Source organism: Juglans regia, chromosome 2, assembly GCF_001411555.2.
Source record: "Juglans regia cultivar Chandler chromosome 2, Walnut 2.0, whole genome shotgun sequence".
Taxonomy (NCBI): domain Eukaryota; kingdom Viridiplantae; phylum Streptophyta; class Magnoliopsida; order Fagales; family Juglandaceae; genus Juglans; species Juglans regia.
In genome coordinates this window covers 30,005,635-30,030,631 of record NC_049902.1, presented here as the reverse complement: position 1 = coordinate 30,030,631, position 24,997 = coordinate 30,005,635, and the positions used below count along the sequence as shown (strand labels likewise).

Genomic DNA, 24,997 nt, shown 5'->3' with positions numbered 1-24,997 from the left:
CACGAGATAGTGATTAATCATCATCTATAGAGAAGTAAAAAGGGCAACTCTCAAGCTTTTTGACCATATTACTTGCATTGAGTTCCTCATCATTTGAGCCTACTATTACTTATTATTCCGTGGTGTCACGTATATATCTATAATTTTATACACAATATTATAGGTATTGAATATTTGTTTTATTTTATTAATTTTTTTAAACTCGAGTTTGGAATTTCAAATTTTTAAATTTTTACCATTTTAATAATTGACACGCTATGATTACGTGCATAAAATTATAAGTGTAAATAACATTTTCGTTTCTTATTTCCATGATTCTAACATTCCCTTAGAGCTAAACTACAAATGCTTTTTTTTAAAAAAAAAAACTTATATTAATTAAAAAACAATATATTTCAATATTAATGAAAGCCCATTACTAATTTAATCTAATTTAGTGTTAATCTCAACACATCTAATCATTATTATTTTATTAAATTTTTATAAAAAATATAATAATAATTTTAAATTTTTAAATATTAAAAAATAATTTTTTTAATATTCGACTAAACATTTAACTTTCATGAAATGGAATACGACAGGCTGGGTAGAGTCGAGAGAGACAGGTAGGTAACTTGAGTGAATGTTCCTGACAGGTACTGTGAACGGCGAGTCGTCGTACTAGTCTACTACACACCTGGAATTGGATCCAACGGTACACGTATTGAAACTCCAACACGGCACGGAAAGTTTTGGCAGGCAGACCAATAGTGGTTTTGTTTTGTTTTTTTCAATTAATTGATGATATAAATATTTACCTTAAAAAGTATTTATGATTTTAGTTATTATTTAAATGAAGTGATGAAATATGACCAAAAAATGTCAAATTGAAATGAAAACCCAAATTTGTCATATACTTTATTTTTTACTTTATAATGTTAAGATGTTTAGTGAGTAGGTTACATTAGATGTTGGTCTATGGCCTTTAGGGATCAGATATGGCAATCAATCAAATATCACACGTTCGTGTCTTGTCGTTGTACATGTCAGAATCCACCTTATATTATTATTATTTTTTATTATTATTACTTATCTTCATTATTATATGAATATTGCTAATATAGTAACACAATTTTCGTCGGTAAATATTAAAAGAGAAAATATACTTACAACCGTGAATTGCGTAATCGTTTTGAAAAAAATGAATAAAACATGAGACCCACATGAAAAAAATTAATTTTTTAATAGTGGACCCCACTCTTTTTCAAAGCGATTACGCGGCGGTTACGCACTTCACGGTTGTATGTAGAATTACTCATATTAAAATGATCCCATTTTGTTGTTCAATTTATGATTTTAATAGTGTTTATGGGTGAAAAAGAAAAAAAAAATTATTCGAAAGAATATTAAGATATTTTTGTTACTAGTGTGGCCGTATTTTATAAAAGAGTAATATTAGATATAAACTCTAAATAGACAAATCTCATACAAGTTTTTTGTAAAATAATAGGTCTCACTAATAAAAAATATTTTTTTTTATACTTTTTTAAGATAAAATCTACTTTTTTATAAAGACTTATATGGAGTTTGTCTATTTAAAATTTGTACAAATCATTTCTCTTTATAAAAATAATTTCATAATTTATTAGAAAATAAAAATAATTTATAATTATTTAAATAAAAAATAATAATTACAATTATAAGTATGTAAACATCATGAAATTATTTTAAAAAAATAAATAAATATAAAAATTATATAAAAATTAATTTTTTAATAATAAATTTAATTTTTTTAAAAATAATTATATGAAACTTACGGACTCTATTTTACATAACATTACTCAATTTAAATATGTAAACTTATTTTTAAAGCAATCATTTATCTTTTGGCACTGGTGCCACCTATTTGGCGGGTGACCTGAGTAAATGCACGACGGGTAATCCAACAAATTCTCGCGACCTTCTTTGACCATTGAGATCAACAACGGAGCTGGAGAAGCTGGCAGCAGGAAGAAAAACCAATACACACCATAACCTGTCCGACTACGAGAAGAGCAAAAGGCCAAAAACCCGTTCACAGAAAAATAAACAAAGTAAATAAAGAATGAGAGAGAAAGAACCATCTCGAGCATAGAGAGAGAGAGAGAGAGAGAGAGAGAGAAAAAAAATAATGGAAAGGGGTGAGAAAAGTGGGGAAGGGGGAGCGGAAAAGGAAGAAAATTTGGGAGAAAAGTTGAGAAGAGGGGTAGTATTGATAGGGAAAAGAGGGGGCCCATGTACTCCAGTGCGCTCTTGGAGACTTTGGGCTCCTCCTGCCCATGACACCATCATTAAGAGCTACCCTCCCTCTGCTAGAAAGCTTGCCGCGGCTCTCTGGGAGTTCCAATACCTTTATTTTCCAACATCTAAAATGCACCGGGGCGTCAGTAATGGTGGTCCTCTTCCTGACTCCAGGCTGCGCCGCCACCAACACCGCCACTATAATAAGCCGAGCAAGGACAAAGGTCTTGACCTTTCCCACTTTTTGGCTGACAATACTCCTAGTTCTCCTGACCAGGTATAATTTTTTTCTTCCCTGGGTTTGAGGTTTCTGTTTTGGGTATTGTTAATTCGATATTCTTGAGTTTCTGGGTTTGTCCAGATTTTAGTGATTCTGGTTGCTTAAGATTTACCTTTCTCCCCTTACACCTAGTTTTGTACTTGGGCGGGGGGGTCTTTGTTCTTCACGTCTTTGGTTCATTAATGATTATTGGAGTTTTATGCCAGTCATAATTGCTTGTTAGAATGTCTCGTAATTATTAAATCTGTCATTTTCATTCTTCTCTGTATATATGCGTTACATCACGTATATTTTACTTGTTCAAAGCTTAGCGCCGCTCTTTTATTCACAGATTAGTTTGTTCATCTTGGTGGACAGTAAGTGTTAGGGTTTTGATGAGGAAAATCTTATTTTCTTTCTTGGTTTCTTCGGTTATAGGGTGATAAAATTGTCATCCTGGGTTTATAGGATTTGAGTCCCTTGTATTTTAGCCCACTGGTAAGATTGTCTGATTGATTTTTTTAGAAGAAAAACTAGCTCTCTCAAGCTATCAGATGTTGTAGTTAAAAACCCAGACTACCAAAACTTACAATTAACGCCCCTGAACTACAAAATATTGACTACACTCAAGTTTAATTCTGGCCGTTAAAATAGGTGACGTGACATAATTTTGATGGTCAGATCCTAAGAGGATGCAGTAAGTCAATTTTGATAGTTTGAGAATGCAAAGTGCATTGATAATGTCACTTTAAGGTGAAGGAAAGCCAATATCATCAAAATGTCTATACAGAAGATCAAACAAAAAAAAATTATCCAAAAGCATGACAAAGAATAAAACTGTTGTATAGTCGAAAAGGAACTTCAAATCTATCAAGCACAAAGATTCTCATCAAATGCTGAGGAAACTGAGAAGTTGAAGAAAAAGAAGCAGTGGTACCAGCAGCAACAAGGTTAGCCCATCCATTAACTAATCCATTTCCTTCCCCATAAACATGAGAAATCTTGAGAAAGACACTTGAGAACAAAGCTGCAAAATATCATCCAACAACTCTTACCATCTGCAACGGTGCTGAGTACCATTTTTGAGCCAATTTACAGCTGCTAATGAGTCAGACTCCACAATTAAATCCTGCTCATTCTGCTGATAATAGAGTAGTAGAGCATAATTTAAAGCAGACAACTCATCATATATATTTGCTTCCTCACCCAAGAAACAGCAAAATCGAAAGTAAAAAAAAAAAGAGAAAGAACTAGAATGGGACTGAATCACCTCTCCACAACCAGCAAAGCCTGGGTTGCCTTTTGATTCCCCATCTAACTTCATCTTAAGCTTGCCAATGGGCAGAGGACACCATTTAACCAAAACAGGCTTCCTTGATCTTACTGCCAGTTTTGGATTATAAAGCAAATTGAGAGCAATAGGCTTCAAGCTAGAAACAAGTTTAATAGGCTTCAATAAGAAATTGAATTCCTGCAGCTAGTGAACAACCTTTCTGACAATGAAATCCATGTATGTAGTGGTCATCAAACCTGGCTTCATTTCTAGCAAACCAGCATTCCCATAAAATGAGGGGTGGGACAAGCTTTGCAAGCAAGCTAATTTTTTTTTTTAATAGTCTGGATCACATGTTCAATAGTGATCCATCCCCGAATTTATTCAAAACTCTCGCTTTGTGGTGGAGGAAAAACCGTGGTTACATGACCAACCAAGTAAACAAACAAAGCAACTTCCAACCAAAAAAATCAACAATGCAGACCACAACCCACTATAGAAAATTAATACTGTCTAATGTAAGGAAGACTAGCTTTATCGGTTCTTAGAAGTCCTCTCAATAGAGGAGGAACCAATTCCAAATTACTCCATGAAGACATTATAGCACCATCATCCTATGCTAGTCGAGCCAGATAATCTGCCGGAGCATTACCTTGCCTATAGATGTGACAAATAGTAAAGCATTTACCTCTAAGCAATCCCAGTTCATCCCAATAGTCCTCCAGGTACCACACAGGGCACCTAGCCAAACGAAGCCATTTTACTATCATTGAATCCAACTCTATTTCCACATAATTCAACCCAAGTAAACAGAAAGTTCTCACCCCTATGAGTAAACCCATAAATTCTGCATAATTGTTTGTCCCCTGACCAAGTGGAGAGGAGAAAGCTTTTATCAAATTACAATTTTCATCCCTTAAAACACCCTCTGCCCCAGCTATCCCTGGGTTGCCCCTGCTACTTCCATCAGTGCTTAGTTTAATCCAGCCTTGCTTTGGTCAACGCCAATAAACAGGGTTCAATCGCTTCCTATATACAGATCTTGGTTGGATATTTAAATCAACTAGCAGCATCTCATCTTGACAAGAGGACATTTGGCGGCCACGAGCCTTCTTACTTATTTTTGCAATCCAAAATTTGACTTTACGCCACATTTCTTCCACCGACTCTATTCTACCTACCATCCTAGCACTACACCTCCTAGTCCATAGAATCCAGGTTACGATTGCAGGAATTATGCCAAATAATAGGCCTCGGGTTGACCTCTTTGTTGCTCTGTGATACCATGCATTCACCATCTCAGCTCAGGACCCAAATTCATATCTCAACATCCCCACTTGACTAGCACATCTCCTCCAAATGGACTTAGCCACCTCCCCTGAAACCAGTACATGGTTCAGATCTTCATAAGCCTCTTCTGCACAGCAATCACACCTAGATACAAGGGAAATGCCCACTCTTCTTAATCTATCATCCACACTTAGTGCATTGTTAAAACACTTCCACAAAGTAATCGTCATCTTCTTTGGGAGACATGGGTGCCATATCCAGTTTGCCCATCTTATTTTTGGAGCTCTTATTTTTATACAATCCCAAGCCCTCGAAGTACTGAAATTGCCATCCTCCTTAGGCAACCAAACCAGCCTGTCTACACCATCCTTATGCCCACACATAGAGCTCCCAATATCTTGAGCCTTTTGAGGACCAACCAGCCGGAATATTAAATCCAAGTCCCAACCCTCATCCAACCAACAGTCTTTCAATTTTAGCCGAGGCATAGAGACAGTAACACTATCTGCAAGAGCTTCCTCTCCCAACCATTTATCAAACCAAAAGGAAATGTCCCCCTCCTTAGGCTTCCATTTTGAATGTTCATAGATACTAGGAATACAACTCAACAACATCTTCCAAAACCGAGATCCTTTATTTGAGGGTGAAAGTGAAATATGATCTGCCTTTACATACTTGGCTTTAAAGAATCGAGACCATAAAGAGTCAACTGTTAATAACTTCTAGGCCAGCTTCATATGTAACGATTTTTGGACATCTTGAAAATTTCGAATACCAATACCCCCCTCACTCGTAGGTAGACCCATCGAGGCCCAATCTTTCCAATGTTTTTTTGGCTTACCGTCCTTATACCCCCAAAATAAATTACTTAAAGATCTACTAATAGCCACAATCACCGACTTAGGAACTTGTAGGATAGATAGAAGAATCGGCATTCCACTCAGCACATGTTTCAAAAGTAACAACCTTGCTCCATTAGAAAGCAGACGAGACTTCCATCCACCTATTCTATCCTGAAACCTCCCCAGTAGATCGTCAAAATGACTGGCTTGAAGTCTACCAGAAACCATAGGCACTCCTAAATATTTAAAAGGAAGCACCCCTTTAGAAAAACCAGTCAACCTTAGGAGTTGTTGTCTCCTTGCAATAGAGATGTGCTTAGAAAAAATCAAAGAAGACTTTTCCTTACTCACTTTCTGTCTAGACCACATTTCATATAGCGCAAGAGAGTCCAATATTGCCTTAAGAGAGGTTTTGTTGCCATTTGAGAAAATGACAATATCATTTGCGTATAGCAAATGCGAGATGATTGGCGCACCTCGAGGATGAGAGAAGGCACCAATCAAGCCATCCCGATAATTCTTCTTCAAAATGCGAGACAAAATTTCCTCCACCATTATGAACAAATAGGGAGAGATTGGGTCCCCTTGTCGCAAACCCTGAGCTCCTTGAAAGAAACTTTTAGGTACTCCATTCATCACCTCCAAGTACCATGGAGAAGAAATACATTGCCGTACTAAATTACGAACAGCTGTAGAAAATCCAAGGACCGCCATCATGTGTAAGAAATCCCCAATCAATACTATCATATGCTTTCTCCATATCAATTTTTAGGACAACATTACCCCCACGAGTAGGTTTATGAAGACTCTGGATCAACTCCTGTGTCAAACTCACATTTTCAAAAATACTTTGGCCGGGAATAAAAACACCTTGTTCCTCAGAAATAAACCGAGAAAGCAAAGGAGATAATCGACTCACAAGAATTTTCGTGCACACTTTATAGAACACTGAACACAAGCTGATAGGCCAAAATTTATCAAAACCTTTGGGATTATCCACCTTCGGAATGAGAACCAGGAAGGAAGCTGTGAATTCTCTAGGAATGACACCCCCTCTGAAGAAATCATGCACAACAATAAGCACATCTTCTCCAACAATCTCCTAGCAAGCTTTGTAAAGCTTGGATCCAAACCCATCCGGTCCCGGACTACTATCAGTAGGAATGGAGAACACAACATCTTTTACCTCTTGGATTGAAGGAAGCTCTAAAATGGCCACATTATCTTCATTACGCACCACTTGTTCCACCCAGGGTGCTAAGTCAAGTAATAACGGCTGATGGTTAGAGGCCAAAATTTTTTGAAAATATTCAACTGCCCTCCAATGAATCTCCTTGGGAGTTTTCAAAATAGTCTCCTCATTAATCCTCATCTCTCTTATAGTTTTTGAATTTTTTGCAGCCATAATCCGAAAGAAAGTGGAATCAGCTTCCCCTTTCTCCAACCACGTTTGTTTAGGTTGTTTCTCTTAGGCTTACAGTAAAGAAAACCCACCAAGAGTAAATCAGTACCTTCCAGCCATGATAAACCAAGTGAGAGCAGCTATGTTCTTCATATTGATTCAACTGTAGAATATATTTTACGTCTTGAAATCGGTTCACTTCTGAAGACTGAAGCTAAGAAATTTGAAGTTTAATTGTGTCTGGAGATGATTTCTAATTTAACTAAATGAAGTTTTACCCTTACTAATTTATCAAAACAAAATTACTGTTTCTAATTAAACTATGTATCTGTATTGATCCTTAATAATACATACAGCTTCTCCAAATTCAACCAGCTCTCCATGAGTTGGACTTCGGTAATGAAATCTGAATGTTTGAAAGTGTTACATAATTCTTCAACCCTGACTGTGCCACCATGTCTTTGCTCAACTCCATCGATAGGCAAATAATAGTATCTTTGTTGTTTAGTATATCAACAATTAAAACTTTTTAAAACTGAGCTATGGCTGGGGCATTTATTATTTTTTATCTTGCAAACCTACCAATTCTCGAATATACCCAGTCAACTCTGTGCATGTTATGGATACTTCCTCGTTTCAGACATCCCTATAGAGGATGGACGTCAAATGCCCAAGTTCTCTCTTCACAACTGATTGATATCTGATTACCCATGCCAGCCAGGGAGTGCAAGCAGTTTGAGGCGGCATATTGCTGCATCACTGATGCAACATCATCGAGCCATTGGAAGGAACAATCATACCTTGCAGCCTTTATCTCCCGCGAGTTATGGTAGTTCCATGGAGGTAAGCATCATGATCTTTTTGACATATTCAACTTAATGCTCTTTCCCTTTAATTTCAAGGGAAAAATAGGTGTCATAAAAGGATAATTCCGTTATTATTTGAATATTGGTTTTTCTGGAGGCAATACTACTAAGCACCCAGAACAAGGCAGAGTGACTATGATATGTCCTACACAATTGATCAGGCACATACCAGATTCACATATTTGTTCCCTTGAATGCTATGTGAAAAAATATGGAGTCATGCATTTTCCTTGAAATATCAAGAACCCACACGTTTGCGTCACTTAAGTTTTTCTAAATTGTATTATGAATATCAGTCAAGCGGGTCTACACATAGTTGGCTTCCAAGACATTACAGTATTCACAATGTGTACAGGATATTCTCTCTTTTCGACCGTCAGTCCTAGTATCATTGCCTTTTGTCGTTCAATGCCCCATAATTTCTTAACTTTCCACAATCAGTTTTCTCCACCGTACTTTTTTCGTTGGTTCACATTCCTTTCTCTTGCAGGTGGCACCTTACAACCCTGCAGTCACTCCTAGCAGTTCATTGGATTTTAAGGGAAGGGAAGGTGAATCACAGTATAATCTTAAAACATCTACTGAACTGCTCAAAGTGTTAAATCGGATCTGGAGCTTGGAAGAACAGCATGTGTCTAATATGTCATTTATAAAAGCATTGAAAATGGAGCTGGACCAATCCCGTCTCAAAATCAAAGAGTTGATGCGAGATAGGCAAGCTGGTCGACATGAGATGGATGATTTGATGAAGCAAATTGCAGAAGATAAACTAGTTAGGAAGAGTAAGGAACAGGAAAGGATCCATGCTGCAGTTCAGTCCGTAAGAGATGAGCTAGAAGATGAGAGGAAGTTAAGGAAAAGATCAGAGAGTCTTCATAGAAAGTTGGCTCGGGAGCTTTCTGAGGTGAAATCTTCTATTTCTACCGCTCTCAAAGAGCTGGAAAGAGAGAAAAAATCTAGGACATTATTGGAACACCTCTGCGACGAGTTTGCTTGGGAAATTAAAGGCTATGAACAAGAGGTGCATGCTTTAAAACAGAAATCAGACAAGGATTGGGCTGGAAGGGCTGACCGTGATCGTCTGATTCTCCATCTATCTGAATCATGGCTTGATGAACGAATGCAGATGCAACTAGAAGCTCAACATGGCTTTACAGAAAAGAAAACAATAGTGGACAAGTTATGCGTTGAAATAGAAACCTTTCTTCAAGCTAAACGCCTGGATAACTCTAAGAGTATGGAAAATCCACTTCCAAGGGATCGTCGCAAGTCACTTGAATCTGTCCCTTTGAATGAGGCTCTGAGCGCACCTCAGGACCTGGGTGATGAAGAAGATTCTTTAGGCAGTGATTCCCATTGTTTTGAGCTGAACAAGCCAAGCAAAAATGACTTAAAAACGCATGAGGATGAAGCTTTAGGTGGTCATATTGATGAAGCAGTGAAATCAAATGAAATGAAGAAAAAACACCTCTCTCATGAACGGTTACAAAGCCGCACTCCATCCAGCTTGCAAGTTAAGTTTGAAGAACAGATGGCTTGGGCTATGTCATGTAATGGAAATAAGAAGTCCCTGGAAGTGGATTCAGAACAAGGTAGAACTACAGAAGGGAAGCCAATTGATGTAAGCATATCGCAAAAGTCTGAACTTTGCGAAGCCGCTGAAGACAACAGTTACCAAAATAGAAATAAACCCGATGAAAGTCATGAGACAAATCCAAATTTCATGGTTGATAACCTAATAAGAAGTCAACTCTCATTGTTGGATGGTGGGAACTTAAATATTGACAGTACTTATGGGGAGGCTTCTTGCAGTAACTCTGGATGGAGGAATCAGGTAAGTCCAGTACGACAATGGATGGAAAAACTTGCATCTCCTGATCTTGATGCCCCCCAGCCTTCTTCAAAATTGCCGCCGGGCTTAAAGGAGAATACTTTGAAAGCAAAGCTTCTTGAAGCAAGGTCAAAGGGTCCACGCGCACGTTTAAAAACCTTCAAACTCTTCTCGTAGGCTTCCGAGATTTACTCACTGGCTTAACGGTTTGAAAGGTTCTAAAGCTTCCTATTTGGGAGTATGGGATTGGATGGGTCTGCCTCGGTGGTTGGGAATTTGTGAATATTGGCTACTATACTTTATCTGATTTTGAGTCTCACCTTGTTATTGATCATAGTTCCGTCTTCTCTGGTGTAGTTTTGTAATTCAAGTCTGTATATGAGTGTAATGTTACTATAGAGCTACATGTCAGAATTTCCAGACCCATTACAAATTTGAGTAATTACTTTCAGCCTTTATTCACTCATCCCTGGTAGTCATCACTTATAGCTATGTCCAACGTTTACACAGCATAACTTTATATGGAAAGTGTTTTTCATTGGTACATTTGGCGGAAGTGCTCCTGAAACTATGCAAATGCTTTCCAAATACTTCCCACGTGTTTGGATATTCGGGATCATGAACCAAAAAGACTCTTATTGTTGTTTTATACAAAACATTGTTCAGCAAGGCTTACATCTTAAGCACATTGACAAGCATTTTAATGCTACTTTTATGATCAGATTCTACAGAAAAGGCTCAGAAGCTCAAGTTGGTTGGCATTTGTAGAAAAATGAAGCTGGGTTTGGATTTAGGAGTGGTTGGCAACTTGAATGAAGTACATTTCCCTCCTTAAATTCAGGCGGTTGAAGCTAGTGTGTAGATGTGAATTGTGAGGTGCGTGAAATTGTGCACTGGTGGGATGGAAACTTTGGCAGTATGCAGGAAGATAAGAGGAAGGGAAGGTGCCTCCAGAGAGGAATCAGTGAGGCCTTTTCGTAGAGAGAGATAGAGTCGAGGCATATAGAATCTGATTGGTAAAACTAGCGTGTAAAACTTTCAAAAGTATTCTAAATGCCTTTACCCTGTAATCAATGCGTCAAGTTCAAGTTTGGTCATGTTTTTTTATTTATCACTGTCAATCATTCACGGATGTGGTACAAAATTGTTTTGGCTTCTTTTCTAGTCTCGCAGATGTAAGTTCTATAACTTTGATAGAAATGATTCACCTCCACCAAGGTTGAACATGTCAGCTGGTATTTCAATTTCACAGCAACCACGTCCACAGAACGGATACTCTTTCGCTTCCATAATTCACAGTGACCGACATAAAAATAATATGACAAAATTGATGTAATGGGAGCTGAACAGGACGGTCCCTTCAAATATAAGATCCATGGAAAGGTAAATGCCCTTGGTCTCACTCTACAGGTACATTCATCTTAATTTTTGGTAATCATTATTCAGTATCTTAAGGTGATCTGTATTAGCACATCTGAAGGCCACATGTTAGGCCTCAGTGAACCAGCTTAAGCGGCTGAAGAAATAAGTTTAGCAAAGAGCTTTATTGAGGTTTCTTGAACTCTTTTGCTGACATAACGAATACTGAGAAACTTCCTTATCTAAAGGCCACATGTTAGACCTCAGTGAACCAGTTGAAGGGCCTTAAGAAATAAGTTCAGCTAAGAGCTTTATTGAGGCATCTTGAACTCTTTTGCTGACATAATGAATACATGAGAAGCTTCCTCTTCCTTTGGATTCCCCTCAATAATTGATAGTGTTTGTTCATCCAGATCGAATACAGCCGTACATAGTGTATAAAGTGTTGGACCTGATAATATGGCATAAAGAGTAGTCAAGAGAGTATCCAGCAAAGGTATTAAAATATTCTTCACACTTACCTGTCATGTAGATGGGGTACTTTGCATCGTCCGTATCTCCAAGAATTGACAGAAATTCTTTTCTTGATCCTTTTGGTAGCAGAGCCGCTCTGTTTTGCCTGCTTATGGAATTCTCATCTTGTACCTTTATACACAAGCCATGATTCAAATTTTCAATCAAAGTAATTTGATCCACTAAAACTCATTGTTTAGTTATAGTGGTGAGCATGTGGTTAGGTTGGTGAGTACAGAGGCATGGTGCATTTGCATGGAATGATGCAAGCCACTTTATATATATACCTGCTGAACAGGAAGATGGAGATACATATTAGCATGGAAAAATGGTGTTGCTCCAATCTCTCTGATGGAAATCCGATTCCTTGATGTGGTCTCAACGTTTAGAATCTTACGAGTTTTTAAGTCAATCAGATTATAACTATGTCCCACAGAAACATCTGAAGAGCGAATTCTCTGTAGGAGACAAGCCATGATATAAACATTCCATAATCGAACATGAACCACAAAATCTATGAGAAGATAAAGGCGATAACATCTTACAGTTAATGCATCATCAATGTCTGACGCTTCAAGGAGATCGCGGGAAACGAAGTTCAATCCAATGCCACCGGCTATAATCTCCTCTTCAGTTGGGGGTACTGAATTTAATGTAAATGCCTGAATTTATCAAAGTATTTACATATATATGATCAAGGTCTGATGAAAGTGGTCAAATCTGACTTGGATAAAGTTAAAACACTCTGCATACTTTAGTAGTCCACATTATAAGAAATCAGTCTCAAACATGTTCTCGATGAATGAAGGAATGTTTACCAATCCATGACTGTTGAATCCAAAGGCACAGCTTGGGAGCTCTCCTGCATATGTGTAAGCAACGAAAGACGGTCCATTTGCAAGCGTGCCTTTTATCAAATAGCTGGAGGCCCAGAAAATAAATGTTACAAATTGCAGAAATTACTCATTTTACAGACTCAACTAAGCTTTTTTGAAGCCTAAAATTTATGATGGAACATAGTAAACAATACGTGTGGCCAACTAGAGCAACATTTGCGTCCTCGTTGTGTGCTGCCATCGCCAATGAATCACTAACGATAAGAACATCAGAGCAATCATCTACTGCATCAACAATATTGGACATTATTGAAGTCTTTGGAAGAAAGGAAACAATCTCTTTCCTGAAGTTGATTAGTATTAGCTGCACATGGACATGAACAACCACAATGCATTTAATATATATTTACAGTTGGATAACCAAACTAAAACTGTTGTATTAGTTTAAAAGTCGTGTAATTACATCCAGAACAGGCACTCCGCTTCCCTCAGCTGTCCCAAGGAGCTCATCCCAGTATTGTGGAAACTTCTTTCGATTATTGTCTGTGAGTGCTTTGAGAAGTGGTTGTGCTTGTTGGGTTTGGGCAAAAGGTAGAAGTTGGTCCCGTAGAACGAGGTCTCTGGCCAATCTACCCCGTATTTGACTAGAAAACCTCTGGCCTATCAACATTCCCATCTGGTAAGCATCTCCACAGGGCCCAACTTCAAACATCTCCAGCAATTTCCCTTCCAAAACCAAGCTCCCCATCTCAAGTTCTTCTATGTGGATGAATAAGGTACCAATAAAGGTAGCACAATGAGCCGAAAAATAGTTTGGGAAGGACCCACTTTACCAAAAATAGTGAACCTTTGCCTTAAAAAGTCAAGGAAAACGAAAAAAAAAAACAACAGAGATATTAACAAGTCTCTATATCGGGAATTTAATAATGCAAAATACATAGTAAAATTTATAATTTACTCTAAAATATCAACCTTATCACAAAATCTAATTCCATTGCAACTCAACTACAAATTACTTAACAGCATAAAAACTTGTTTAGTCCTACTATTGGCTATGATTCTATAATTTGATGGGTTGGATTTGTTGGAAAGTAGCACTGTTCATCAGGTCCGGAACTCAGGCCGGGTACCTGTTTTAGAACCCGGATTTTAAACTCGGTACCCGGATTTTTTTTTTTTTTTAAATCAAACCCAACCTCAAAACGACGCCATTTTGATGAACCAAAATGGCGTCGTTTTGACACAAGGGTTAAAAACCCTGCCATTTCCATATCCCCTTGCCACCCCTTTAGCCTTCTCTCTCTCTCCTTAAGGAACCCTAGCCTTCCTCAGTGCTGAATCTGCCGATCGAAGAAACCCCATAATCCTCGTGACCCCACCATCATCCTTGTGAGTCCAAGGTTTGTTCTCTTCTTTTTAACTTTTTATGCTCAAATTTATGACTGAGTTTGCAAATGCTTGAGGTATTTTCTCGTGACCCCATCATCTCTCTCGTTCCAATGTGGGTCTGTGTTGGGTTAGTTTTGTGTGAGGTACGTGGGAATATCTCCGTGCGAAAATTTTCAGCAAATCTCGCCTGGGTCTCTGTAAATCTCTCCTCTCTCAGGCTCGTCTCTTTTTAACCCTTTTCCCCACCCACCAGAGATCTCACTTCCTTAGAGATACTGTGTTTGTATTATTTTCTTTTATTTTAGCGGATTCATGGACTTGTGAAGGTGGTGTTTGGCAGGCACAATATTACATAATTATTCAAGATAAAATAACCAGATTGTCTCTCTATAGATGAAACCAGACAACATTACGAACTTGAGCATGTAGCTTCTTTTCTCTTGCTACAAATTAACCCGATTGGCTTATGTGTTGTGATTTTGAGCCTCTCAAAGCATCCTTAGTTGTTTTTATTAATTGTGTGAAGTAAAATTATTGATATGGGAAACTGTACCATCTTTAGTTATTTTTTTTTTTCACTTCTTGCTCATGCATGCCCTGTGTAGTGTTCTTGTTTAGAGGGTTTTGTTTCATTGTGGGTAGTGTTCTTCAAATTTGCTTTCTGCTTGACGCTTATATACTTGTAGTTGTGGTCTAGGTTGGTTATCCATGTTGGGTTGGGAAGCATACTAATCCGTCGATTGTCAGCATAATTAGAGTATTGTTTGACAGTCTGGATGCTGAATTTGTATGGTGGTTTGGTCAGAAAGGCGTTTGATGATTTGTAGGTTTTGTTATATTTTATTATATTTGATTATTAGTGTTTGATTACATATTATATTATTTTTGGTGGTTTTTATTACTCAATAACAGATAAAAGAAGATTCTGTGAGTGTAATGTCGGTACAACCCAAGGGTTAGGTAGTGCCTCCTCGTTTATTCCAGTGGATGTGGAGGAGCATGGGAGTCTTTCAACCCTTTCAACCACATTTACACAACAACCTACCCATTTCATCCCACCTTTGCCCAAGCAATAAAAAAAACACCTAGTAACCAATCGGTGGTTTGGGAACACTTTACTAAACTACAACCTATTGACCATGACAACCCAAAAGCTCAGTGCAATTATTGCGCTGAGCTATACAGTTGCTACTACAAAAATGACACTTTATCTATGATACACCACCTCCAAAATGCATGTAAAACTTCCCCTCTTAGATTTAAAGGAGTTGAAAAAAGTCAATCATCTAGTATTAAGAGGAAAGAATGTGTAGCCCACAAAAGTCTAGTGAAGTATGATGCAAAAAAACTTAAGGTGTCAACCGCTAAGTTTTTTATTAGGTGTGAATTGCCTTTTAGGCTTGTGGAGAACGAAGGGTTTGTTGAGTTCGTGACTGATTTAGAGTCTCGATTTACTTTGTCATCCCAAATCACTTTAAAAATGAATTGTATTAAGCTGTATAACGAAGAGAATATACAGCTAAAAAATTTATTGGATGGTCAAAGAATCTCTCTAACCACTGATACCTAGACATCGGTGCAAAATATGAACTACATGTACATTACTGCAAATTTTATTGATTGCAACTGGAAATTGCATAAAAAAATAATAAAGTTTTGCCAAATTTCCAACCATAGGGGCGAAACTATTGGGAGGGTGTTAGACTTGGGATTGCATGATTGAGAGATTAATAAGATCTTGACCATCACAGTTAATAACGCCTCCTCTAATGATGTTGTTGTTGATTACATGAGAAGGAGAACAAAGGATAGTGATTGTACCATATTGGGTGGTGAGTTTCTTCACATGCGGTGTGCTGCCCATATATTAAATTTGATTGTTATGGACGGCTTGAAAGATGTTTATGAGTTTGTAACAAAGATTAGAGATGTCGTCAGATATGTGAAATCTTCACCGTCGAGGTTTGCCAAGTTTAAAGCTTGTGCGGTAAAGGAAAATATTATTGGGAGGATGATTTGTTTGGATGTTCCTACTAGATGAAACTCCACATATTTGATGTTGAGTACCGCTGAAAAACACAAACAAACCTTTTAACATTATTATATGTGTGTGGATAGTGAAATCTTGAACCCCACTGTTGATGATTGGAAAAAAACACATAATTTTGTAGAGTTGCTAAGAATATTTTATGATGTTACATTGAACATTTTTAATTCTTTGTATGTGACGGCTAATGTATACTTCCAAAAACTCTACTCAATTGAAGATATATTAAATGATATGTGCAATAGTTATGATATTATCACTAAGACCATGAGCATAAATATGAAAAATAAGTATGAAAAGTATTAGGGTAGCACAGATAGGTTCAACTTGATGATATATGTTACTTTTGTGTTTGATCTACGATATAAAATGATAGCAATGAAGTTTTGGTTGAACCAGTGCAAACCGAATGAGCTGACGGATAGGATAGAGGCCAAGGTTAAACTCTTGTTAAGCCGCTTGATTGAGCAGTATAACAAATTTCGTGTGAGTAGTAGAGGGAGTTTCTAATGTGGCTTAAGGGAGGCCAAGCACTACTTCTACTTCTACTACTACCTCGACTAAATTTGATATCAGGTTAGATAAATACCTTTAGAAGCAAGGGTTTATGGAGTTTAGATCATAACTAGATCGATATTTGTCGAAGGGGTGTGCACAAAAATCACCTAGTTTTGATATTTTGGATTGGTGGAGAGTTAATGCCACCAATTATCCTGTCCTTATTGAGGTAGCACGTGATGTGTTAGCCACTCTCATTTCCACTGTTGCCTCGGAGTTAGCATTTAGTACTGGAAGACGCATCTTGGATCCTTTTAGGAGTTCATTGTCTCCAGAGACTGTTGAAACCCTCATTTGCACCCAAAATTGTTTAAGGACCAAACCTGTCGACATTCGGGAGTTGGAAGAATATGTACAGTCGATGGACCTTGAAGGTAAGTTTGAAACTTGAAATATTTTTTTAATATCTATCTATCTCGATTTATTATCTATCTAACTCATTTTTAATATTTTTTTAGATGATCATCTAACTTCATCTTCAACAGAGGCTGTTGTGAGTCTGTCTTCCCATTCATGTTGAAAAAAATCTAGAGTAAGTGTTTTCTTCTTGCATAATCTAGAGGCTACAACTATTTATGATGTTAGATAATGATTATCATTGCTTCTATTTTGTTCTATTTAGAGCTGTTAGCTCCAAATGCTCAAAACCTTCTAATTAATAATGATGGAGACTATGGTGGGGTTGAAGGAAAATGGACTTGAGTTCCATTTTCTTTGGAAGTATGATGAAATTCTAAGCACAAATAATAAATATATTTATGTCCTTGAGCCACATTAGAACTCCCCCCACTACCCACACGAAATTTGTTATACTACTCAATCAAACGACTTAACAAGAGTTTAACCTTGGCCTCTATCATATCCGTCAACTCATTCCCTTTGCACTGGTTCAACCAAAACTTCATTGCTATCATTTTATATTGTGGATCAAGCACAAAAGCAACATATATCATCAAGTTGAACCTATTTGTGCTACCCCAATACTTTTCATATTTATGCCCATGGTCCGAGTGATAATATCATAACTATTGCACATATCATTTAATGTATCTTCAATTGTGCAGAGTTCTTGGAAGTATACATTAGCCGTCACATACAAAAAATCAGAAATGTTCAATGTAACATCATAAAATAGCAACTTTACAAAAATATGTGTTTTTTTCCAATCATCAACAGTGGGGGTTCACGAATTCACTAACCACACACATATAATAGTGTTCAAAGGCTTGTTTATGTTTTTCAGCGGTACTCAACATCAAATATGTGGAGTTCCATCTAGTAGGAACATCCAAACAAATCATCCTCTCACTAATATTTTCCTTTATCACACAAGTCTTGAACTTGGCAAACCTCGACAGTGAAGATTTCACATATCTAACGGCATCTCTAATCTTTGTTACAAACTCATAAACATCTTTCAAGCAGTTCATAACAATCAAATTCAATATATGGGCAGCACACCGCATGTGAAGAAACTCACCACCCAATATGGTACAATCACTATCCTTTATTCTCCTCCTCATGTAATCAACAACAACATCATTAGAGGAGGCGTTATCAACTGTGATGGTCAAGATCTTATTAATCTCTCAATCATGTAATACCAAGTCTAACACTCTCCCAATAGTTTCGTCCCTATGGTTGGGAATTTGGCAAAACTTTATTATTTTTTTGTGCAATTTCTAGTTGCAATCAATAAAATGTGCAGTAATGCACATGTAATTTATATTTTGCACCGATGTCCAGGTGTCGGTAGTTAGAGAGATTCTTTGACCATCCAACAATTTTTTTAGTTGTATATTTTCTTCGTTATACATCTTAATACAATTCCTTTTTAAAGTGATTCAGAATGTCAAAGTAAATCGAGACTCTAAATCAGCCACGAACTCAACAAACCCTTCGTTCTCCACAAGCCTAAAAGGCAATTCACACCTAATAAAAAACTTAGCGGTTGACACCCTAAGTTTTTCTGCATCATACTTCACTAGACTTTGTGGGCTATACACTCTTCCCTCTGCATCCCTCTTAACACTAGATGATTGACTTTTTCCAACTCTTTTAAATCTAATAGGGGAAGTTTTCCATGCATTCTGGAGGTAGTGTATCATAAATGAAGTGTCATTTTTGTAGTGGCAACTGTATAGCTTAGCGCAATAATTGCACTGAGCTTTTGGGTTATCATAGTCAATAAGTTGCACTTTAGTAAAGTGTTCTAAAACCACCGATTGGTTACTAGGTTTTTTTTTTTATTATTATTGTTTGGGCAAATGTGGGATGGAATGAGTAGGCTGTTGTGTATATGTGGTTGAAAGGGTTAGAGAGACTCTCATGCTCCTCCACATCCACTGGAATAGACGAAGAGTCATCAATAACCCCACAAAATCTTCTTCCATCTGTTATTGAGTAATAAAAATCACAAAAAGCAATATAATAAGTAATCAAACACTAATAATCAAATATAATAAAATATAACAAAACTCACAAATCATCAAACGCCTTTCTGACCATAACACCAAACCACCATACAAATTCAGCATCCAGACTGTCAAACAATGCTCTCATTATGCTAACAATGTTCACAATCTACAAATTAGTGTCTGCTTCCCAACCCACCCCAACATGGATACCCACCCCAGACCACAACTACAAGTCTACAAGAGTCAAGCAGGAAGCAAATTTGAAAAACACTACCTAGAATGAAACAAAACCCTCTAAACAAGAACACTACACAGGGCATGCATGAGCAAGAAGTGAAAAAAAAAATAACTAAAGATGGTACAGTTTCCTATATCAATAATTTTCTTTCACACAATCAATAAAAATAACTAAAGATGCTTTAGTGGCTCAAAATCACAACACATCAACCAATCGGGTTAATCTGTAGCAAGAAAAAAGAAGGTACATGCTCAAGCTCAAGTTCGTAATGTTGTTTGGTTTCATCTCTAGAGAGACAATTTGATTACTTTATCTTGAATAATTATGTAATATTGTGCCTGCCAAACACCACCCTCACAAGTCCATGAATCCGCTAAAATAAAAGAAAATAATACAAACACAATATCTCTAAGGAAGTGAGATCTCTGGTGGGTGGGAAAATGGGTTAAAAAGAGACAGCCTGAGAGATGAGAGACTTACAGAGACTCATACGGGATTTGTTGAAAATTTTCACACAGAGATATTCTCACGTATCTCACACAAAACTAACCCAACACAGACCCACATTGGAACGAGAGAGATGATGGGGTCACGAGAAAATGCCTCAAGCATTTGCAAACTCAATAAATTTGAGCATAAAAAGTTAAAAAAAGACTCAAATCGAAATAAAAAGAAGAGAACCAACCTTGGAGTCACGAGGATGATGGGGTTTCTTCGATCGGCAAATTCGACAGTTCGGCACTGAGGGAGGCTAGGGTTCCTTAACTGCACTGAGGAGGGAGGCTAGGTTCCTTAATGAGAGAGCTGAAAGGGGCGGGGGGATATGGGAATGGCAGGGTTTTTAACCCTTGTGTCAAAACGACGCCATTTTGGTTCATCAAAACGGCGTCGTTCTGACCTTTTTTTTAAAAAAAACCCAGGTATCGAGTTTTGCAACCCGGGTTCCGGACTGGGCCGGGAAAAAACCCGGCCCGGATGAACAGTGCTACTTGGCATTGGCAAACCTGAATAGTGGACTTTTCGTCATTGGTCATAATGTAAGTTCTTTTCTTATTTCTTATTTTTATTTTTTTTCCAAAATTACATTGCATGATGTGTAAATACGTATCTGTTCATGCAAAATTCCGCTTTCACCATATATTTGTTTCAAGAACATGTTTTTTCTTAGTACTTCAACAAAGGCATGCCATGAAATGTCATGAGATTATTCTTCTTTTTTCTTTGCCCTAGAAAACTTCTATTCCAATTTGATTAATTTTCACCAAGGGTAATAAACAAAAAATCCTACCTTTTTCAGTTTTTTTGTTCCATTTTCTTAATTGGCAGTTCAAATAATATGATGTTATGGAAGTTGTTTCTGGTTAAATAACTTTAAGCTCATTGATTTGGAACTTGCATTACAGCTTCTAGTTTGTACAGGTTGTAACAAATGCTCCTTTCCCATATGGCGTGCAACAGCATCAAATACTAGTTTTTGATTTAGCCAAGAGAGCTTGTCAAAACCACTATCCTGTGATTGTTGGAAGAAGAGCTAATTGCTGGAAAAATTTCTGATTTTTTGCAAACAATTTGTTGTGTATTAGAGTTTGATTAAAGCAATATATGCGTTTTGTAATATTCTTAGCAAATTAGTTCAAACAATGTAATATGTAGTTGATTGCATCTTGTATGTCGTATGAATTTTATATGATGAATATTGATTTTTTTATTTTTACATGCATTTAGTTAAAAAGTTAATTAATTTTTTATAGGCCTATGTTGTATTGAGAATATAATTTGAAATTCTAAATGGAGACAAAATATTTGAACTCCAATTAATAATAAAAAAAGCTTTTGTAAAAATTGAAAAAAAAAAAAATTCAGGGTTCAACCCGGAACCCACCCGGGTTCCGGCCTGGGTCCGACCTGGACCAACCCGGACCGGGTTCTGGCCCAGGTTTGAAACCCGGGTCCCAGTCCGGGTATACTTGGATTCCCAAGTTGGAACCCAGATGAACACCCCAATGGAAAGGGTCCATACAAAGGAATGGTATAATATGTCCTACATGTGACATTAGACCAAGGTTCTGTTTAGCAACTGAGAATTTCTAATATTTTAAAAACTTGAAAATAAAAATAAAATGTGCTTTGTAATGGATAGAGTGAATCCCCCTTATTATTATTCTGTCAATGATTTTGTTGATATTCATTTAGGGCATGTTTTGATGCTTAAAGAATTTCAAAATTTTGTGAATAATAATGAAGTGGTTTGGGTGAAAATGTTTTACTGAGTTTTAGAAAATGAGAGTGAAAAATATGAATATAAATATTTTTTAAAATAAGTATTAAATTAGAGTTTGTGAAAGTGAATAGATAAAGTTATAAAGTTGTTTGAATATGATTTTTTAATTTTGTTTTTGTTTTAAAGTTTATAAAAGTTGTATTGAAACTTATAAAAATTGTATTGATTTTTGTGTTTGAGTAATGATTAGATGAAAAGTTTATAATTTGAAATAGAGAAGTATTTTGTGTTTGAGTGATATTTAGGAATGAAATTTTGAAAAATTTTAGGAATGTTGGGAATGTTTGCTTGGGAATTAAAGGCTATGAACAAGAGGCGCATGCTTTAAAACAAAAACTTGACTAGGATTGGGCCGGAAGGGCCGTGATTGTCTGATTCTATATCTATTTAAACCATGGCTTGATAAACGAATGCATATGCAACAAGCTCAACACAGTTTTACAGAAAAAAAAATTCAATAGTGGACAACTTAAGCGTTGAAATAGAAACCTTTCTTCAAGCTAAACACATGGATAACTCTAAGCATGTTTGCACACTCGAAGTATCTCAGAATTTTGTGAATAGTAGTGAAACAGTTTGAGTAAAGATTTTTTATTAGATTTTGAAAAATGAGAAAAAAAAGTTAATAAAAATATTATTAATAAAAGTTTGTTTGAATATAATTGTTTTATATATTTGTTTTGAAGTTTGTAAAAATTGTGTTAATTTTTGTGTTTGAATAATGATTAGGTAATTATTAGATAAAAAAATTGAGATTTTGAAATTAAAAAATGTTTTGTATTTGAGTGATGTTTGGAAATGAGAATTTTCAGAATTCTGTGTCCAAACAAATCCTAAGAGTATGGAAAATCCACTTCCAATGGATCGTCACAAGTCACTTGAATTTGTTCCTTTAAATGAGGCTCTGAGTGCACCTCATGACTTGGGTGATGAAGAAGATTCTTTAGACAATGATTTTGTCACTCCCCGAACTCGGGGGTGAACCTTTTAACATGAAATCCACAAAATATAAAACTTAGATATAATAATCCTCCAAAATCAAATGTCTCAATAATTCTTCAAAACAAAATATACTAAGCTTCCGAACAAAATATTAAACAATGGTAAAATTTATCTTAACTCGAACTAATCCACTTATGTCATCTAGCACTTATCTCACATTTTCCTTGTAATCTTATCACATGCCATCTATTCCAACCGTCAAACTATCAAATATCTGAAACAAATGGAGGAGATAAAGAGGTGAGTCCATTGACTCAATAAGCAGTGAATCTATAATAGTGTATAAACATGAGCCAGTTACAGAAAGCAGAAACAAACAGTTATAAAAAATAACAATGATATTTTCATTAACATTTCTTTTTCAATAATAATATATACAAAAGATCTTTGGTACAAGCATATTGAAACAACATCAAAAACAAAAACAAAGGCCATATTTAACCTCCGTGGCAGGGTTTTACATATTTGCAATTAGCCAAGCTGAACATAAATAACTATTTTATCACCAAAGTGAGTGCACTCAAAACATAGGCCACTATTTTATCTCATGGTAGGGCCAAAGACTACTATTATTTCTCGTTGCAAGGCCAGATGCCATTATTATATCCTAGGGCAAGGCCAGAAATCATAGGCCACTGTTATATCCCGTGGCAAGGCCAAAAATCAAAGGCCACTATCTAAGCCTTGAACCCGAACACTAGCAGTATCACAACCTAATCCAGAAAAATATCACTAACATGTTAATAACTCGTACAAGTACAAAATCAACCTAACTAACAAATTTCATAACCCGAACTATAGCTTAATACGAGCCCATAACCAAAATAGTCATTCATGGGGCCTTGGGTTTATCATGAACTAAGCACAATGTCCAAAAGCACTACTCCACCAAAATATTTGCCCAAACTCCTTGGATTCGCTTAACTTTCGCCACAACACACTATCGCTATACCATACTTCATACACATCGTAACACCAACTTACATTTTTACATTCATTCCCCCCTCCGATTGCAACATTATAAACAAGGGACCTTCCAAGTGTCAACTAATCATGAGATCACCCAACTACAAATCCTAACATACAAAACAGGGACAACCCAAACTTCCAGCATGAACAAATACAAGAGCCACGAAATTAAAATATGGTTATGAAGCTCGAACCATACCCAATCTCGGAGCGGCGATTGGTCAGATTCGCGGGCATGGCGGCATTGTCTAGAGACGTTGGGGATGCTCTGTGACATTGAAAACAATATCAAAACTGAGTTCGAGATGGAGGGGAAACACATGGTGGGAGAAAAAAATAGGCTGGAATGGGAGGGAGGGAAAGCCGAGACTGACGAGAGAGTTACCAAGGTAGACGAGCTCGAGCTCGAGACCAAGACATACCTTGGTGGCGTGGGGCGGCACGCTGGCTGCGGTGGCCTTTGTCGGTCGCCACGGTCAGCCTGACACAGAGACACAGTGAGACGCTGGCAGAGAGTTATAGAGAGAGAGAGAGAGAGAGAGCGCGCGAGAGAGAGATACGGATGGAGACTTACCGGCGTGGCGTGGCGTGACAGAGGAGGGGGGGGAAAAGAAACGCAGAGGGGGAAAAGTAATTACCGGCGACGACGTGGTCTGAAGGGCAGCGGCTTGGCAACACAGAGAGGGAGGGAGAGTCGGGGCGTGTGTGAGTCGGGGGACGGGGGGAGTGTTGGGGCAGAAGGTATGGTGTGGGAAGAAGGGGGAGAAGTAAAAAAAAAAAACAAAAAACAAAAAGAAAGAACAAGGTTTCTGAGGGCTTGGGCATTGGCCCGATGGGCCGGGTCATTACAGATTCACATTGTTTTGAGCTGAACAAGCCGAGCCAAAATGACTTAAAACACGAGGATAAAGCTTTAGGTGGTCATATTGATGAAGCCGTGAAATCAAATGAAATGAAGAAAAAACACCTCTCATGGACGGTTACAAAGCCGAACTCCATCCAGCTAGCAAGTTAAGTTTGAAGAACAGATCATGGCTTTTGGGCTATGACATGTAATGGAAATGAGAAGTCCCTGAAGTGGATTCAGAACAAGGTAAAACTACAGAAGGGAAGCCAATTGATTTACAGCATATCCTAAAAGTCTCAACTTTGCGAAGTCGCTGAAGATAACAGTTACCAAAATAGAAATAAACATGATGAAAGTCATGGGACAAATCCAAATTTCATGGTTGATAACCTAATAAGAAGTCAACTCTCATTGTTGGATGGTGGGAACTTAAATATTGACAGTAATTATGGCGAGGCTTCTTGCATTAACTCTGGATGGAGGAATCAGGCACGTCCAGTACGACAATGGATGGAAAAA

The 24,997-nt window shown here is 37.1% G+C and overlaps 2 protein-coding genes across 13 annotated transcripts; one reads left to right on the top strand and one right to left on the bottom strand.

The window, feature by feature from the left end:
* The first annotated feature begins 1,997 nt into the window (after positions 1–1,997).
* LOC109005585 (uncharacterized protein At5g41620-like) lies at positions 1,998–10,489 on the top strand. Its single transcript, XM_018984587.2, has 3 exons — positions 1,998–2,536; positions 8,043–8,168; positions 8,682–10,489. Exons 1-3 carry the CDS (start codon positions 2,150–2,152, stop codon positions 10,197–10,199), a joined length of 2,031 nt encoding a protein of 676 aa, XP_018840132.1. The 5' UTR covers positions 1,998–2,149; the 3' UTR covers positions 10,200–10,489.
* An 866-nt stretch (positions 10,490–11,355) lies between these two features.
* On the bottom strand, positions 11,356–24,412 carry LOC109005586. 12 transcript variants are annotated; one of them, XM_018984590.2, is made up of 11 exons: positions 24,270–24,398; positions 24,054–24,112; positions 23,831–23,899; positions 22,820–22,876; positions 13,194–13,583; positions 12,925–13,094; positions 12,713–12,815; positions 12,440–12,556; positions 12,182–12,352; positions 11,903–12,026; positions 11,356–11,832 (listed from the first exon to the last, which is right to left on the bottom strand). In XM_018984590.2, the coding sequence occupies exons 5-11, from the start codon at positions 13,476–13,478 to the stop codon at positions 11,693–11,695; spliced, it is 1,110 nt and encodes a 369-aa protein (XP_018840135.2). In that variant the 5' UTR covers positions 13,479–13,583; positions 22,820–22,876; positions 23,831–23,899; positions 24,054–24,112; positions 24,270–24,398; the 3' UTR covers positions 11,356–11,692. The 12 variants fall into 12 exon arrangements, with proteins under 12 accessions (XP_018840135.2, XP_018840140.2, XP_035543410.1 ...); XM_018984595.2 differs by having other exon boundaries at positions 13,194–13,489; XM_035687517.1 differs by having other exon boundaries at positions 24,017–24,112; positions 24,206–24,395.
* Between the last annotated feature and the right edge of the window lie 585 nt (positions 24,413–24,997).

What these genes read in the sequence shown, in the direction of transcription:
- LOC109005586 (XM_018984589.2), bottom strand. Translation starts at nt 13,478, where the DNA reads ATGGGGAGCTTGGTTTTGGAAGGGAAATTGCTGGAGATGTTTGAAGTT. An exon ending in GCGGAGTGCCTGTTCTGGAT is followed by an intron (nt 13,095 to 13,193) that starts GTAATTACACGA and finishes GTCCATGTGCAG; the next exon opens with CTAATACTAATCAACTTCAG. An exon ending in ACATTGATGATGCATTAACT is followed by an intron (nt 12,353 to 12,439) that starts GTAAGATGTTAT and finishes TGTCTCCTACAG; the next exon opens with AGAATTCGCTCTTCAGATGT.
- LOC109005585 (XM_018984587.2), top strand. Translation starts at nt 2,150, where the DNA reads ATGGAAAGGGGTGAGAAAAGTGGGGAAGGGGGAGCGGAAAAGGAAGAA. An exon ending in CTCCTAGTTCTCCTGACCAG is followed by an intron (nt 2,537 to 8,042) that starts GTATAATTTTTT and finishes TACCCATGCCAG; the next exon opens with CCAGGGAGTGCAAGCAGTTT. An exon ending in GTTATGGTAGTTCCATGGAG is followed by an intron (nt 8,169 to 8,681) that starts GTAAGCATCATG and finishes TTTCTCTTGCAG; the next exon opens with GTGGCACCTTACAACCCTGC.